Raw genomic sequence first — 17,765 nt, forward strand, 5'->3', positions numbered from 1 at the left:
ACCATTACGTAATTGATAGCAACTGATCTGATGACAAATAGGTCGAGGCAAAGAAGTGCTCGTCCTTATTTAATAATTTTCAAAACCCGTGATGTTCAAAAAGCTCATGGATTTCGTGCTCAACTTTGGTAATCGTTTCTGAAGGGCGTAACACTTCAGCAGTTGACGTTTCGGCGGCTCGCAAATGACAGCTGATCGCAAACACCTGCGAAATTTCTAATTTTTTGCTCGGCTCGTTTGTTTCGTTTGTCGTCATTCGGTTCGGTTTGATTTCGTTAAAGTGCTCAAGTGCTAATCAATTAAAGTGAAGTTATCTTAACCTTGTGTTTAGCGTTTGAATACAATATCTTCAATGTGTACCTTCCAAAACGCGTTGTTTATCCAACGCCGTGCTTAGCGAAAGGCGTCGAAATGTGACCAATTGAATATTGCGGTCTGAATCAACAGTTTGTGCTTGTGAACGCGTCTTTAATTTCGTTCAAAGTTGGTTTGGTTGGATTCAGTTAATGACAATCTCGTAGAGGTGTGCGAACAGCAATCATATGACTGGCGGAGGGTCATCACGACGTAAGCAGAGCGTCACGCAGATTGTTTTTGTTTGTCATACACCGATTGTAACTTCTATTCATCCGCAACATCGCGGTTCTTCTCGTATTGCAGCGGCTTAAAGGCTGGGCAGCGTGGACTGGAGAGGAGGTGCATAATCCAGGTGGTCTAAGGATGGACGAAAGCGATCCGTGGCCTCAACAACGTATTTAATGACAACGGCGCCGATGTGAACCACTCCGGCCCGACCGGAGCTTCGACGATCCCAGTGGCCAAAGGTGGCCACAATACGCGCCTGCGCGTATCAACCGTGCGCGCAATATGCGAAGTGGTGTGCGCAAACGTCGCCACAACTGCTTCGCGCGAGGGTTCGGGACGACGAGTTTTATTTTTTGTTTGCCCGTTTTAAATTGCAAACGGCCGCCGATGTTGCGGGTGGCAGTGACGACTGCGCTGCCGGCAGTTGCGATCGTACAGCACCAACGGATGGTGGCAACATCTCGCCTTTGTGCCTCATATCATTACTTAGACCCGGGCGCCACTTAGGCGATGCGCGCGACAGTGGAAAAGGACTCCTAGGATTGCCGCATACTTGAGAACGTATCCCACACTGCTTTTCGGAAAAGATGTAGGCACTTTTAGCATTAAATTAGCGTGTGGTTATCAGTGTGATCAGAATAGAGCGCTAGAGTAAGAAGAGAAAGGATATTCCTACCGAACTTAGTCACTGAGAGTACAAAGTATGGCTGACCAATAGTTGTGGAACCTTCCGAAAATGGATCGAAAAGTCGCGCACAAGATGCGCGCGTGCTGTGCATCTCCGTGGAGTTGGTGCTGTGATTGAAAACGTGAATCAAATTAAGCCCAGTGCCCGACGGGCAGCATCAAAGTGTGCAGTGGATGTGGATTGTGAAGCAAACCTTTTTCCGTAGTTTTTCAATCTCGGTGGCCGTCGTCGGTGGCAAAAAAGCATCATCGAGAACGCTCTTGGTGCGCGGAGCCGATCGGATACAAGCCGGCGAAGGATTTACATTATAGGACTATTAATATATAATGGCACTGCTCAATAAGCTGCTGTTCAACAAGAAACGAAGTGCAAACTCATCGTCGTCGCAGAAGGCGAGTCCGGGGTAAGTTTTATGACGAGGATCGGGGTATCGGACTTTTCGGGATGGGTGGTCCGTTCTAGGATTTTCAAGGCTTTCCTTACGAAATGCAGTGCGGAATAACGATTTTGGGATATTAGTTTCTATTTGCCGGCCACCGCCGGCGGATTGTGCATTGAGCAAGCCATCGCTAAAGGTGAAAGATCAATCAAGTGATTGGCGGTCGTGCCTTTCTCTCCGAACCGGTGCATCTTTGGATTGATAGGAATTACCTAATCTTCAGCGAGCGCCCCTTACCATCAAACTCTTTACGGTACAGCTGGAAGGCAAAACAAATATTGGGCTTCACCGCCGACGTCTGAATGTCACCTGTTGGTTGCGCTTTTTAGCGAATACCAATATTTAAAACCAACCGTTCAATGTGCGAAAGTAGTCAGAGCAAATGTTAATTTTTACAAATTTTAATTTCCACTACAACGGTCAGTGTTCTGGTGATGGCAAATCGATGATAATCACATTCCAATTGGGTCGACACGATAGCGTGGATGGTGCGCAACCTAATTTCATTTGCGAGTCTTATCATTGGCGTGGGAAAAACCCGACCCGAACCTCCCTCCTACAATGCGGGACGGATTTGATGATTTAATTTGAGGCTCGCCCTTATGCAAACAGTCTTAATTCCCGGCTTCGCGGTCGCAGGGTCGAAGCAAAAAGTCGTTGTCTCTGCAAATCCGTTATCGTATATTTCAGAGCAAAAAAAACCATTCAACAAATGCCATACTGAGCCACGGGAGACGGCCAACCACCTCTAACGCCGCTGCCGGTTTCGCGCTCGCGGCCACCCCTTTGGGTGGTTCCGTAACGTTTGTTTGTGCGTGTGGCTGTGTTGAGTGACTATCCGACTGTTTGATGATGACGCTACCAGGTCACGAGAATCTTGCCAGTCTTGTCTTGTCCTCGCTATCCGTCTCTGTCCTTTCCGCCGGCTGACACGCGGACCGTTGTGCCGTTTCTGTTGCCCACGGAGTGGAGGGTATTTTCCTGATCTGTTTTTTTTTTGTTTTTTGCGGGGGCCTGCCGATGATATGGAACGGCAGGAAGCGTTGCGTCTCTGTATTGTAATCTGTTCCTCTGTCTAGCGGTTTATCGCGATATGCTTTGTCCCCAAGAGGTAAACTTGTTCCATAAAGGTGGATAAATCGAAACTATAAAATCGAAAACGAGACTGGTTTGAGGCTAACGTCGTTTATTTAACGTTAGTTTATTTAAATTATCAATCTGGGTATCAACCAAACAATTGATTATTATGTGTCTATCCGAAATAAGCTGTCGGCGTCCCACTTCTTTTAATACAATAACAGGCGCCAAGATGCGTGCGAAAGTGTTGGACGTCCGACACACACCAACGGTGATCGACGACTCTACTCATCCTTCTACCCATTGACGTCCCCGTCCTGCGGTCAGTTGAGGAAGGTGTTTCTACGCGTCACGCCTCGCCCCGCGGCACACTTCCGTATCCTTCTGGTGCCATCAATCATCCGCCCCGTCGGAGTGTCGTCGTACGGAAACCGAAAAATCACGTGCTTGCCTCGCCGTCCGCCGCCTTCGTGTTGTTGTGCAAATTTATTCCGCTCCGTCGGAACACGGCCGAAGGGTGGGTGTGGGGGGATCGTTGTATGTTTCGTGTTGCGTGTATTTTAGATTGCGACCATAGCGGCCACGAATAACCGATGGCGGCGTCCGTGTGGAGCATTTAACGTCGACCTGGGAAGCTGCGCGCTGCAGCAGTTTGTTTATAGTCTTGTTTCGTTCGCGTGCGCGTGTGTTTTTTGCCATTGATATTGCTCTTATTTTTAGCGCAACGAAACCGAAAACCAGCCAAGAAACGTGAACGGGAACCAACCAACCGGGGGTGGGTCGGCGAGACAAGACACGAAACCGCAGTGGGAAGACGATCACACTCTCGAGGCGTAGAACCAGACGCGCGCGATATGCTTCACTTGATTGATCACCGTCGATCACCGATCAGCGGCAGGTCGTATGTGTTGGGCTCGTGTTTTCTTTTCCTTCTTCACCTCCCGAGACGGACCACGTGCAGCTGGGGTGTTGAGTTTCACCGCAGTAAAGGGGAACACCTCCATTGTCGTCAACAAAATCGGAAACATTCGAGCTGATCGGCGATGACGCATGCACTTCCGCCGGTAGTAACCGAACCGCATCGGTTGCACAGCCGATCCCATGCTCTAGTGACACTCGGGCTCAAGTGTGCTAGCTAATTATGCCACCGTTTTGCGTCATTACTGACCGTAAGCATTAGTTTGTATTGTTTCGAGCACAGCTCCATTCGCTCGATGGGCAGCTGATCCTCTTCGAGTTAAGGATGCTTTCATGAGTCATTTATCGACCGACCTTCGTCTTGGGGATTTTGTTATTATTATTCATTATTTACTTAGAACGGGCAGACATCTTTCACATAGAAAACGGTTGATCGGTGCAGCGTCATCGTTGCGATCTTGACCAAAAACTGTTCTTTGCGCACCGCAAATAACGATGCTAATGGTCTGCTGTTTCGCGTGGCCAGCATCAAATGAATAACGCACTCAATCCGCGGGTGCGGAAACACCCACCCGAACCCGAATGAATTGTCCCAATTTTCGCCAAAGCGTTGCATCTGTTGGCGACTCGCGAACCACGCCGTGCGGCACCAGCTCGTGTCGTGTCTTAAGCGTTAGTGTTAATTATTTCTTTCGCGGACCCATCGTCACTCGGACGGTCACAAGACAGCTCCCAGCCGTGCATCACAAGACGCCTATGCGCGCGTAGCTTGCGTAAGTGGATCAGGGACCATGGGAACGGAACGAGTCCGACAGCTGCCATTCTGTAGCGTCCGCATTGTTCGCCGTCTTTTGTTGAAAGTAAATCTCTCCAAATGAACTGTTATTTGTTTTGAAATTTACATCGCTCTATATTGTCCATTTTAGGAACGGTAAGTTATGTGAATCATGGCACATGATCTGCCAATTGCCACGACAGCGACCGATCAATGAAAGCCCGACCTAAGTAAACAGGATGAAACCGTCGCCCTCTTTGCACAAAGTGTGCTCAAGACTCTCGCCACCTCGTTGTGTATAGGTGTATTTAACTATCTTTAAATAGGTTACAAATTCACTGACGAATTTGCGTTGATCCGCGTCCTTCCCACGAAGCCTGTAGCTCACCGATCGAGATTCATTCATGGGGATCGGTGGCGACGGCGCCGTTATCCTTCGGAACGCTGGCCGTGCTGTTCGATCAATGATCGAGAACTGGGTCGTTGCAGGGTTGCACCAACTCGTGCGGTCTCGTGTCATGTGCCACTGGCGTCACTAAGCGGCCACGAGGAATGTGTGAAATTCTAACTATGCACTGGCGCGAACGAGCTGCTGGTTCGCACACTGCACTTCATTCGCATTCGGCAGCAGCACTGTTTATGCTACAGAATTAATCGCGATATCAATCGTTGCAATGGGACTCAGGGACTCTATTATTTACTTCCTCGGTCTATAAACCCGCGTCGGTCAGTCGGCGGGAGTTACGTGAAGAACGAAAAAAAAGTCCCCCCTTTTAGAAAGAATTGTGAATGAAAACTTTATCAGGACTCGGTAGTCACCACACCGTTTGGTCTATTATCGTTGGGGTTTTGCGAAACCTAAATATTATCCTAAAGCTATTTATCGCCCGGCGCATCGCTTTGTTTTTGTTGTGACGCTATAACAATCCACGTGTTATGCTAAACTCCACCGCAACTCGGGAAACAAATTATGGTTTACGAATATTGGTCAACTCTAAGCCCGAGCCTGTTGTAAATTAAACGATATCACCCGCGATAATCTGCCTAGTTTTGTAACGCTGGGCAAGGTATTACGGAAAATTTTCAGCTGAACAGGTCACTGAGTATTAAGGAGAACGGGCCACGGCTGAAACAGTTTTTCACGAAGAAAGAATCTTAAAACAAAGGAATTTGAAGTGAAACGATAAGTGGTTTAAAAACCCATTCAAATCCCTTTTCGCGCCATCCAGCGGGTGGCCCGCAGCTAATTGGGAATGACACACACATTTCGAAACGAAAGATATAATTAAAAGGCGGCAAACGCGGGAGGGTGGAATCACCCACATCAACAGGTGCCCCCCTCGGGCGCCCAAAGTTCAGTGTTCGGGCGGTGCAAAGATTGGTTAATTGATCGCCACGTGACCGACGCGTTACGTCTTCGAACGTCATGTTTGTTTGCCCAACTTTGCTTCGCCGGTTCCACTGTCGTGTCATTCCCATGGGGCCGACGTCACAAGTACCGTGGCTTACCGGCCTCACCGGTTGTCGATTTTGCCTGCAGCCGAGCTGTCTACCCTATCACTATCGGGGAAGTTGCGCTGATTTACCCCACGACTCGGCTGTTTTGGCTAGATACGATCATTTTACAACGAGGTCCTGTTCTGATAAATTTGCTCGGATTTTACCACAGGGGTTCCCTGAACGTGTTAGGATTGAACATTTTCTATTATTATTTTCAAAACGTTTATCATTTGGTCCAGTCTAGCCAGAGCGCTCACAGACGAAGGAGTGTGGTGGACTTAAGCTAGCCCGTACTGTAAATGCTTTATCACATCGCTCCGGAAGTTTGTTTGGCCAGTGTTTTTTGGACTAACTTGCATAACCGGTTCGTAACAGGGTATGGCTTTGCCTTCACGCGGGGGGCGTGTTCAGTTGGTACGATTACCGTGTGTGAACTAATCTGGATTCGGTCATGTGACTGTGGTTAGGAATTTCGCGTGACTACTAAACATTCAAGTCACGCGCAGCACGGGCCATTAGTGCGATAAGAAGTGAACCGATGTCTTCAGCAACCCAAGACCGGCGTGGGAGTATCGAGGATTAAAAACTCATTGACTCCATTAGTTCGGTTTCGAATGTTTTCATTGACTTGCCAACGTCATGATCGGACGAGGTTGACCCAAAGCAAGTGCGCCGTAACCTAACCGGATAAGATTAGGGGGAAGCGGAATAGTTTGGATTGAAAAATAATCAATCAACCCTGTTTACGGGAGCACTTTTTGAAACCATCGTCGATTGACCTCTGGCGTTGTTATGCGAAGGATGGCGGTAGCAAAATTGACGAGATATGAGCCAGGTACCGCGGTTCCGAAGCTAGCAGTCGCGTCCTGCATGTTGCAATACTCGGAGGGTCTCGTTTATCGTTTTATTGCCTGGTGTCTACACTTTCCCCCTGGGGGGATACCCGGGCTTTGGACAGAGCCTCGCTGTAATCACTACCGAATCACCCGTGAAGGTTGTAATCCATCCGAGGACGTCCGCCACCTCCCTCGACTGCTGGGATTGCGGATCGTCATGTCAGCTCGTGTGGGACACCGTCGGAGAATTATCGTGGCTTCTTTATGGGCGAGGAGATCTACATCGTAAGGGGTGCCCCGCCGTTCAAAGTTCCTCACGCCGTTCCATTCCAGTAGATTGCTTCAGATTTTTATGAAATGCATTAAAACAATAAAAAGCAGTATCAGAGCGCGTGGCACTGATAGGCTAATGTTTGCTTACACATCCCCTCTTATCTACTGTTCCTTTTCGTTTCTTCCACAGACAGTTCCCGTTCAGTGCGGATCAGGTGCGCATTTTGCTGTTCAAAGAGTGCGATCTTCGCGGTCGTAAGCTTCTGTTCGATTCCAGTGCGGTCGAGAAGGTACCGGCGGACAGTGTGAGTGCCGCAACGAACGCTTCCGATCACCACCCGGCCTCAATCCCGCAGGTTCAGAAATGTGATCACTGCAACGTGGTATACCGGGTACGGAAGGTAACATTACGCTATATAATATCGCACTGTACGATACTTACGCGAACAGAGTAAAACCGTTCACTAAGGTTCAGTTTTATGCACAAAAAGTTTAGAATTAAGTTTGAGCTCGACAATTAATACAAATTTTGTCTTCTATTTCACACCAGCAAAACGATGGGATCAACAAGACGGAGGTTAAACAGTTCGAGGAGATGATCTTCGGGTCGGCACCGATCGCCTTTCGCGGTAGTAGCTTCAAGGTGCACTGGATGAAGGCGCCGAAAACGCTAATGTGCTCCCTCGTTTTTCCCGCACCGATGTACACCGGGTCGAAGAAATCGTCCGTCTCGACCTATCCCGGATCGGACAGCCCCATCGGAGTGCCGGTGGTCGGTGTGGGTGCCGGTACAGGAAATGGCGATTATAACCCATCCGTGAGCGATCTCAGCTCGCTCGGGACGGGATCGTTGCATTCGTTCACGGTGTCTTCGTCCACCGCCACACAACAAGATCCCTCCCTGCAGCATCGCCTTAGACCGGTGCTTCCGGCCGAGTTCTGTAACTTTGACCGGTTCGCCGATATGCGCCACTCTTCCCACAGCGGTGTCGACTCGGGCTATGGTGGGACGGATCCGTGGGTTCATTCGTCGGGCGCTTCCTACCGCCATCCGGCGTCCTCGTCACACCGGAGCAGCCTGTCGTCGATCTACAGCGACTTTGACTGCATTCGGCGCATGAGTGCCGACAACTTCAGCATGGACATTCCACCGCCGCTGAACTGTGTCAGTTTGGGTGACTGCCAGTCGTACGGAAGCTTCCACCGGCGGGTGTCAAAGAACCTTTCGACGTCGTTCGAGAATCGCCATACGATCGCCGATCACGTGGGCCACCTGGATGAGTTAGGGCCTATGCTGGCGGTGGCGGCGTCGGCGGCTGGTCAGACGAATGTTACTGCCAGCGATGGGTGCGTTGTGACACGCAACCGTCGTAACAGCGAAACTATGGAACTTGCTCGGCGGAAAGCGATCAGCGGGGACTTTTTGTCGACGGCCACCAACTATCAGGGGAAAGCGCCAAGCAAAAAGCAGCGCCTAGGGGTGGCGGTTTGCATCAAACTCAACGATGCGATGCTGCAGGACACGGACACGTTTTGCTCGGAGCACATGACCGTGTTCGAGACGATCCTGTGCCGGGTGCGGGTTGCTGTCGAAAAGGCATACATTCGCTGGAAACTGTTCCTACAGGTAAGCCTTGTGTCCCTTTCGGCGGACCAATGGCACCTTTCATTCAGGCGCCGCACTTAAGCAACAGTCGATTGATCCTGTTTATTCCGGTTTCTGTCCCACTTCCAGATTATGCTCGGGGCTTGGCACTGCGCACAGCAATGGCTAGGTGATCTCTTTACAGCCCCGCGCCTCAACAACCCAGTCTGGTTAACGCTCAGCAGTAGTACGCTGACTGATCGCAACCTGGCTACGGTGGCCGGCACGTTTATGAGTGATCTATGTTCGCTTCTATCGTTAGCCGATACGAAGGACACGAACTTGTAAGTTCTTCTCAAGTCGGATGACGAAATGTACGGCAGTTACAATAGATTAAACGAATGCTTGCTTCCTTTCATTTGGCAGTTTCATCAGTACGATGATTACGGCCGTACTGACGCACCATCTCGGTTGGGTGGGAACGATTGCCGCGATGACGACCAGCGATGATACGTCCGCGACCAGCAAGCTGGACCTAATACGGCGCGAAAAGACGCGCATGACGGAAATAACAGCCAACCATCCGTATAGTGTGCTGTGGGCGCAGCTAGGCGATCTGTACGGTGCCGTGGGCTACCCGACGAAACTCTCAAAAACCATCATCTGCGGCAGTGGCCAGCTCCGGAACATGATGGACAAAATACTGAACGTGCTGTCGTACTTCATCCGCTGTTCGGAAATCAAGCGCACCGTGTACGTGGAAGCGTTCGATGAGGACAACATTCGGACAGCGTTTGTAACGCAGCAACTGGTGGCCAACGTCACCAGTCCGGAAGAGGATCATCTACAATCCGTTGCAAATGAAATATCATCAGCGGGGCCATCTGGTGGAAACTTACTTCCTTCACCGAAACTATCACGTGTAGCTTCCAGCGGGTTAGTTCGATCGGCAACGCGGATGAAGAATCTGGCCACACTCGGCGATGGAACAGGAGCAGACGATGCTCAGGAGCAACGGGATGGCAAGGAGGCCGAAGCCGCCCAAGGTGGCAATGAAGAGGTACAAAAAGCGCTCAAGAAAAACGTTATGAACGACATTCCAAACGTGCTCGTGTACCGTGATTCGCGCTTCGTCCGCCAGGAGCTTCGGATCGGAAACAAGAGCATGGATACCGGGATCGTGATGAACGATCGCGAGAAACAGTATCTCGAGGCACACTATCAGATCGGAAAGACGGGTGCCCTGCAGGCGGCCCAGGTGGCAGTTCTTTTACAGCAACAACACCAGCGACAATCTCCACCGGCTGAGCTCGCGCAGGAAGCACTAGCCCTGGAAGAACACCCCGCCGAAGATGACAAAGAGCAAGCTCGAGAATCGGTTCACTTGTCGTATCTCATCACCGAAAACAGTTTGGGTCAATCCCAACCGGAAGGTGAACCACAGCAGCGGCTAATCTGGGGTTTGGAGAAAACAAAGGAAGGGATCGTTTTCGAGCAGTTGAAGTACATCCACTGTCTACGTGGGGATTTTAATCTGCTGAAGGGCTCAACCCACACCGAACAGGAACAAGTGAGTCCGAAAGAGGACAGCAAAGATGAAGTAGTGTTTGTGCTCGGGGACAACGATCGACTAAAAGATATCCACCGGAAAGGAGCGTCAGGAGCGACAAAGGAGCAACCATTACAACACGTAGCTGCTCCGCTGAAGTACTGCTGCCATCAGAAGCTGAACCGGTTCGATAAGTACCGTCAGATAGCGGCCAACTTTCTCAAAAGTCGCAACCTTCCAGACTACCATCTGCTGGAACGCAGCAAGCCGAAGGATGCTTCGGCACCGAAGACCGTTACCGCAACCTCCGGGCTAGTCGTGGATCAGGATGAATGTGCCACATGCCGTCAGATACCGTCCATGTTTTGCCTGCAAACACCAACGAACGCTTCGGAAACGGAGTTTGTTAGGGAAGTTTCTGAAGCCACCTTTCGCTACCTGGCCGATGTCGGACTACCGGAAGCGGGCGATGACCCGAACAAATGCGATGAGAATGATAGCTTTCCGTCGTGGCCCGAACACAACATTCCTCAGATTGTGTTTTCGTCCCATATGGCCACGTTGGATGAGAACGATGAACTGAAGGTGAAACATCCGGGCAGCATCCTGAAGCTGATTGACATACCTTTTCCCAAGGGCTTACGAGCCACCGGGAATGATGAGAACAACAACAGCGGCGGCAGTAGAGGAAGCAGTGGTGCAAGCAGTGGCGTAACAAACGCTTCACCATCAAGCCACTTATTGGAAACGGCTGGAATGGGAAGTGGGCGGGAGAGTGACAAGACTGACAAGGGACAGGGACTGCGTTGCTATCGAACTACCGGATTTATGCCGTCATTGTTCAGCCGTATTACCGACCATTACATGCCGGATATGGTGCTGCAAGCGACAACAGCACCGCCTTCGAGCTGGGAAGTGACCTTGAAGCGCGATCTGAATTTGGCGGCCAGGTTTACGCTGCTCGAGCAGCACCTAACCGAGAACAACGCCATCATCGCCAATCTGGACAAGCACGAGGTGCGTTTGCTCTCGTCCCAATCGCTAGTGGATGGCTACACCGTCGGGATGTCCCAGCTGGTGTCCTCGATGCTGGAAGCCGTTAGCGCAATGTGGACGGCGGGTATTTCGGCCTATCAGGTATGTGTTGGCCTGTGTCGACGATCAATCTGCCAAAATTTAACCAACGGTAAATCTGCTCCTAGCGCTAACTTTCCATTCTATTTACTCCTCTTTGCAGTGTATGGCGTTTATCGAATCGAAACTGCGCGAACTGTACCTGCAGTCGGAAACGATCGCCAGCATCATGCTGGCAACGGACTTTTGCACGACGAGCTCCATCACCGGAGCGATGGACATCACGGCCAACGATATGGATCTGCTGCTCTCGGTCGCTTCCGTTCACACGCCGGAGGTCACCAAGCGGTATCGGGTGTTGATGCGTTAGCGTTACCGCGCAAGACTTCGTCGTAAGCGAGCCTTACCTTCGCTACTTGAGCTTGAGATTTGTGAAAAATTTGATTGTGATATTAGAATAAGGGTTTACTGGACATACACAAACAAAGGACGTGGTACGGAACGCGTCACTTTACGGAAATTTTTTTCGCACTCGCGCCCAACGCCCCGCCGTGCACAGCTTTGCGATCAGTATTCCGTCACCCACCGACCGGGGGAACCGGGTGAAAGATGATATTGCAAATGCTCTCTTTCAAATGCCATACGCGATCTGCGCAGAGTAAACCGAAGCAGGAATCCTCCATTACGCTGGTGTGTAGCGATAAGAAACGCGACGTCCGGAGCAATGTAATTGCGAAGCGAAAGCTACTCCATAGAATCGCAGAGTGTCTAACGTGCACTCGGCGGCGCAGGTTGTGATCCGCCGATCCGGGCGGAAAGAGCGGCCTACTCTGTAACAGGCTACTAGCCGTAGGCTACGGTAAGATGTAATCTTAAGGTACTTGCTGCTACACATCAAGCGGCAGCCAGCTTTCTAAAGTGGGATATTTATTGATTTTGCAATAAAATCTTTCTATAAGAAAATTACCGAATTACCGCGCCTATTATTCTTTTAGTTTTACTTGAAGATTTATTTCTTTTTAATAAATATATCGCTCCGTTTCGTGAACCGACGACGTGCTGGCTTAGAGTAGAATCACTTTCATCGGCGTTATTTTTTCGGGTTCCGCCGATGGTGATAACAATGTTTCCGACGTGGCCGGGCTCGGTTCCGACATTTCGATGAGTGAACTGCAAAAGATAAGCAAAGTGTATAAGATTCAGTGCCTTTTTCCATCCTGCGTAAACTCCTACCTTGGTTTCGTTTGAACGCTGGATTCGGTTGAGGCTTCGTTGAAGAACAACCGCACGACGGGCACGTTGGACATCAGCTGCCCGAACGAGCTGGAAGCCTCGCTATCGTTCAGATCCACAACGGCCGGCGCTGCCTCGTCCGCCGGTTTGGGAAACGATTTCGACAGCAGATACTTTGCGTACAACTTTGGCCGCTCGAGCGCCTCGGAAGCCACACGCCACGGCGACAGCAGCGTGTAGCGCACCTGATCTGCAACGCTCGAAACGGCATCACGGGACGTCTCGAGTGCGTTCTGTGCCCTCCTGTACATCTCCTCCTTGGCTTGCCCGAGCAGTTGCTCCTCCCGCTCGACTAGCGTCTTCTGTGCCTCGATCGCGCGCGTCAAAATGGCTGCATTACAGTGCTGCACACTGATCGTCACCACTAACATTGCCGCCAAAAGCGCGCTCGTGGGCAGGGATAGTCGTTGGGCTGACGCACGTTTGGCTGACATTTTGCACTTCTTCCGGTGTTTGTGGCAGAGTTAAAGACTTTGGAGTGTGGCGACGTTGGTGTCCTCTGAGGTAATGCGAGCGGAATCCGAAGGTCGCATGCTATTTATACGGTCAATAAGGTGATCTTCAAACATTTCCACTCGATACCGGTTATCTGCCGGTCAATTATTGACCCTGTTCCGGGGAGGCGGAAAAGAACCGGATCCGCTAATGCAATACCGAAAGTTCTTCGTTCCGGAGCGACCAAAGAGGGTTGAAGTGCCCGTGGCCAAGAGTCGATTTCCCGCCCCTGTCTAGTCGACGGCTAGAGAATGGCGACAATAGCAACAGGTTCGCTATCACGACATCGCACAAAACCGTTCCGATGGTACCTGCTTGCCTGCACCACTTTGTGTCCATCACGTCATCGTCATCTATCACCGCAAGCGAACTGGCTGCCGGCGTCCTCCAGGCCAGATGGATGAGCGTGTCGGAAAGGTGCGAAAAAATATCATAAACATCCATGATATGATCTTTGCATAAAATTTATCACGCGCTCGGTAGTCACCGTCAGTCTGCTTTTACTCGTCGAATCTGCCGGATCTCGTGCCGGAGCTTGGCTAGTGGCTGCACGAGGCTCAGATACTAGATCCGAGATACTCAGATCAGTACCAGCGTAGTTAATTCATTTTCTCAGTGATAAGTGTTTTGAGATTTCTTTGTGTGAAGTCGATTCGGAACCGAAAATCACTTTCGGAAGAATGGCGCAATCATTGCAAGTGAGTTTTGTATCTTAGTTTCCACAATGCTATTCTAGATGCGGGAAATGCTCCAGTATCTTACTGTCGCCCGGCGTTCTGTTATACTATAGCGGAGAGGAATTACAAGAAATTATACAAAACGACATATACTAATCAAACATCATTGAAAATCCCACATTCTCTGAAATTCCGTCAGCAGAACGATCACGATCGTTTCATACCGGAAATGTGCAGATTTGGTTGGCACTGGTTCGCACTTGGCCACTAGAGTACTCAGGTCAGAAAGACGACTTGTAGGAAGGAATGTCGACACGGTTGACCGAACCGGCCTGTTAGCATTAGGCCGCTAATCGGGGGTTCACGGTGCGTTACTTAACCGTACTTTGCTGACCGACATCGGCCCGCTGGCAAAGTGTCATCGGCAGCGAAATTGTCAAGGGCAGCTTGGTCATTACCGTTTCGATGGTTCGAGTTCTTAAAGGAAAAGTTCGCAATGGCATGGGAGTTCGCGCGACCGCACACGGCACAGAAAAGAGTGAAAGTGTGATAACGGGTTTTGCATATCGTTTAGGAGAGATCGTGTGTTTCGAACGCCACTTTCCTGCGATTTGGAGCTGCACTAAGCTCATTTGATCAATCAGCTAGGGTCAGCAAATTTTCAGCACTCTCGCCACTTGTTGGCAGCAACATAAAATTTTGCACTAAATTTGAAGCCCAATCAAAACCTAGGGGACGAACTAACGGTTTTCTCAAAGGAATCGAAACGGAAATGGAACGGTGCAGCGAAGAGGTATTATCCCATTTCTTCACGCTCAGATCGGGGATGGCGTTCCATGGCGATAAAAATCGAAAGTGTTTGATAGTGTTTGCTAAAAGCATTTCTTTTTAACCCGGCACCCGGCAAAACCCGTTAACATTGAAAATGTGCCAAATTGTTACCATGCGTGGCGGGCGAAATCGCGGGACACTCACAGATTGCAGCGAAGCTTCCAGTTCGACGAGCATCTATTACGCAAATGGTGCTAAAATTTCTACTTTAATGGAATTGCAAAGGCAAATCGCACCGATCCTTTGTGCAATCGATCATGAATCATGATGGCTTAGAAGACCGGATTCGTCCGGCAAAAGCCTTCGGTTGCAGTGCGACGTGTTAATAGGAGGAACCATTTCTCGCTGGCCTTTGCTGCATTAGGCATACGGCTGCGTTCTGTACTCTTCCAAACATGAAAGGGTATCCAGCAAGGTATAAATTTACTAATTCCTTGTCACTGTTGACATGTTTTCTAGCTTCTCGTGGTTCTATTGGTCTGTCTGGTGCATGATGCTGTGTCGTTTCCACAAACCAACATCCAACTGCAGTACCCGAACGGAGCATTCGATGATCCGGTACCGAACAACGACCACAACCAGAAGTTCCACGACTATGCCAGCGTCTTGACCCGCTTTGATCCCTGGGTGACGGGGCAGAAAGTGCCGATTCCGGCCGACCCAGTGACGGATGCCTTGCACCAGGACCTGCCACCGGAAGCAGCCTCCCTGGGATCAACGCGCCACGTACGAACACCGGTCGAGTTTGCGGACTCGGTTCCGCAGGGAAGTGAGGCAATCCCGGCCTACAACGAATACATCCGTGTGCTGACCCGGTTTGACCCGTCGGTGACCGGACAGCGGCAACAGGCAGCTCACGAACATGCCGTCTTCAAACGGGAGAACGAGGAACGGGCAGCCGATTCGTTGATTAGCAAGGATAAAGATTTTGGCGAGCAGATCGAGGACAAGGTACCAGAATTGTCCACGGAGACCGCCGATCCGGTCTACGGAGATTTTGTTAAGGAGCTGAAACGCTTCGATCCGTGGCTGGTGGGACACAATGTGTCCATTCCGCGTAACGCCAGTGCCGATGAACAGTGGATCAGCGAGTCCAAGGAGTAGATTGCCACCGGAGGAGGTTGCCTACCCGCGAAATTGTGTAAGAGTAATCTTACAGCCATCAGCCATTGCCAACCGTCTCAGTGAATTATTAACTAATAAAGAACAAACTACAAAGCTTTGCGCCTAAAAGCATGCTATTGATGCACACCACATCAACGGTTATTACAAAACACGTGCTTCAATCGCTGCGATGGCTACAATTTTACTGTGCACGGCGCATCTTTTGTACGCTTCTAATGCAACGATCAAGCCATCAATCAAGCTTAATCTTAACCTAAATAATAGTATTCTACGGTTCTTTTATGCGCTTAAAATATGGAGATCATCTTTACATTTTTTTTCAAAATCAAAATGTTAATATTGTAATATTTTTCAGTAATTTTTCGGCATAAACATCACTATGTCCCCCCCGGATCAACGTAATATTTTCCTTGACTTTCAACAATATTTCCATCATGTAAAACTCCAGCTGGGGAGTGGAATTACCGATTAATCTTTTCCGCACTGTGAATCAGTTGGTGGTTTCCCGGCAATTGCTATTTCACGATAACCTTTGACATTGACATCGTGCGTTGATTATTTGTCGTACCATTTCGTAATTGTGTTGTATTGTGTCTAGGCTTTGTTTGTAAGCACTCGGAGTGTCATCGCAGTATCATCTGTAGGTCTTCCCGAACATTTTGTTCGTCAGCTTGTGTTCCATTTAAAGTTTAGGTAACCCCCATGTTATCAGCCTCAACAGATATGACTGAACATAGAAATCCTTGGTTCAACGAAGTCCCGAATACATTCCCTTGGCCAGTCAATTCACTTGGCAGAATACCCGCTCGGCAGGGGGTTACCTTACATTTGTTATGATAACACGCTCCATGCAAAACTATATAAAACATGAACACGTCACTTTGGAAAACATCATGCACATGCCGATGTTGAGTTCGCGAGAGATTGCCACGCGGATAAGCTCCAGCTGCAGAGTGAAACTATTGCCTGAGGCCTGAGGGAGGGCTATAAAAGAGGCAGGCTTGATGCCCTGCGCATCACTCTACCGGCTTCAGAAGACGTTGAAACATAGTGCACTACTTGTGGCATCATTCAAATACTAAAACCATGGCAAAGTTCTGGGTAAGTTCCTCAGGCAACACAAGGATTGTGCACAGCTTTGAAATTCAACTATCAATGTGTGTTCCGAACAGGTTTCTCTGCTGCTTGCCGCACTCGTGATTGTGGCCATTGCGTCAGTGCAAGGTACGTGAGAGCATCGAACCGTTGCGAGACAGCAAACAAATTAAAACAGCTGATCTTACCTCGTTCACAGCGGATCACGAAGATGGAACGGAGCACGGAGGTGAATCGCATGGACACGGTGCACACGGCGAAGGGCATGGCGATGGGCACGGACACCACCATCATGGAAAGGGTTGTGGCAAGCACAAGCACGGTGAAGGATTCGGCAGTTCACATCACGGAGAGCATAGCAAGCACAAGCACGGCGAAGGATTCGGCAGTTCACATCACGGAGAGCACAGCCAGGACCACGATCACAATCACGAGCACAACCATGACAACTCTGGACATTAGCATCATCACCGAACGTGTGGACCGTGCACAATGTTGTTTGCTTAAATTGTATAGCCTTTTAACCAACATGTATGATTTGCGTTGCAAAGCATTTCTTTAAGAAACGAGTGCATTTATTGACTATAATTTTGCGATACGTGTTTGAGTTTTTCTAATGAATCATCGATACTTCGCTCGATCTACACTAAGCGGCGAATGATGACATCTTTGAGGAGTGCTTTATTGTTCCACTTACAAGATCACACCAGAATCACGATCATTTGACATATTAGTTGCTGGTTTATTGCACCCTAGACTCCAAGGACATTTACAACAATAAATTCAACTGACGTGGCTATTTGCGGCTGAAAAATGGGGCGTCCTTGATGAACTCGCAGGGCTGATTAGTGCAATCCGGTTTTTACACTACCGGTTTGATTGGCAGTCAACCTACATTTTGTTCTGCGTCAGGACGCGATGAATAATGCCGCGGGCGCGGGCGATCATCA

At 49.6% G+C, this 17,765-nt stretch overlaps 4 protein-coding genes across 4 annotated transcripts; 3 read left to right on the top strand and 1 right to left on the bottom strand.

The window, feature by feature from the left end:
• Positions 1 to 1,424: 1,424 nt before the first annotated feature.
• On the top strand, positions 1,425 to 11,773 carry LOC131213820 (uncharacterized). Its single transcript, XM_058207972.1, has 6 exons — positions 1,425 to 1,676; positions 7,282 to 7,492; positions 7,642 to 8,718; positions 8,827 to 9,020; positions 9,103 to 11,362; positions 11,463 to 11,773. The coding sequence occupies exons 1-6, from the start codon at positions 1,600 to 1,602 to the stop codon at positions 11,667 to 11,669; spliced, it is 4,026 nt and encodes a 1,341-aa protein (XP_058063955.1). The 5' UTR covers positions 1,425 to 1,599; the 3' UTR covers positions 11,670 to 11,773.
• Positions 11,774 to 12,363: 590 nt separating this feature from the next.
• LOC131215784 (uncharacterized) lies at positions 12,364 to 12,963 on the bottom strand. Its single transcript, XM_058210181.1, has 2 exons — positions 12,533 to 12,963; positions 12,364 to 12,469 (listed from the first exon to the last, which is right to left on the bottom strand). The coding sequence occupies exons 1-2, from the start codon at positions 12,961 to 12,963 to the stop codon at positions 12,364 to 12,366; spliced, it is 537 nt and encodes a 178-aa protein (XP_058066164.1).
• Positions 12,964 to 13,598: 635 nt separating this feature from the next.
• Positions 13,599 to 16,082, top strand: LOC131216548 (uncharacterized). Its single transcript, XM_058211064.1, has 2 exons — positions 13,599 to 13,785; positions 15,055 to 16,082. Exons 1-2 carry the CDS (start codon positions 13,768 to 13,770, stop codon positions 15,697 to 15,699), a joined length of 663 nt encoding a protein of 220 aa, XP_058067047.1. The 5' UTR covers positions 13,599 to 13,767; the 3' UTR covers positions 15,700 to 16,082.
• Positions 16,083 to 16,715: 633 nt separating this feature from the next.
• On the top strand, positions 16,716 to 17,403 carry LOC131216582 (zinc transporter 7-like). Its single transcript, XM_058211113.1, has 3 exons — positions 16,716 to 16,821; positions 16,893 to 16,944; positions 17,015 to 17,403. The coding sequence occupies exons 1-3, from the start codon at positions 16,807 to 16,809 to the stop codon at positions 17,275 to 17,277; spliced, it is 330 nt and encodes a 109-aa protein (XP_058067096.1). The 5' UTR covers positions 16,716 to 16,806; the 3' UTR covers positions 17,278 to 17,403.
• The last annotated feature ends 362 nt before the right edge of the window (positions 17,404 to 17,765 follow it).

Source organism: Anopheles bellator, chromosome 1 (genome assembly GCF_943735745.2).
Source record: "Anopheles bellator chromosome 1, idAnoBellAS_SP24_06.2, whole genome shotgun sequence".
NCBI classification, from domain to species: domain Eukaryota; kingdom Metazoa; phylum Arthropoda; class Insecta; order Diptera; family Culicidae; genus Anopheles; species Anopheles bellator.

What these genes read in the sequence shown, in the direction of transcription:
- LOC131213820 (XM_058207972.1), top strand. Translation starts at nt 1,600, where the DNA reads ATGGCACTGCTCAATAAGCTGCTGTTCAACAAGAAACGAAGTGCAAAC. An exon ending in TCGCAGAAGGCGAGTCCGGG is followed by an intron (nt 1,677 to 7,281) that starts GTAAGTTTTATG and finishes TTTCTTCCACAG; the next exon opens with ACAGTTCCCGTTCAGTGCGG. An exon ending in GATACGAAGGACACGAACTT is followed by an intron (nt 9,021 to 9,102) that starts GTAAGTTCTTCT and finishes TTCATTTGGCAG; the next exon opens with TTTCATCAGTACGATGATTA.
- LOC131215784 (XM_058210181.1), bottom strand. Translation starts at nt 12,963, where the DNA reads ATGTTAGTGGTGACGATCAGTGTGCAGCACTGTAATGCAGCCATTTTG. An exon ending in AGCGTTCAAACGAAACCAAG is followed by an intron (nt 12,470 to 12,532) that starts GTAGGAGTTTAC and finishes TATCTTTTGCAG; the next exon opens with TTCACTCATCGAAATGTCGG.
- LOC131216582 (XM_058211113.1), top strand. An exon ending in GGCCATTGCGTCAGTGCAAG is followed by an intron (nt 16,945 to 17,014) that starts GTACGTGAGAGC and finishes CCTCGTTCACAG; the next exon opens with CGGATCACGAAGATGGAACG.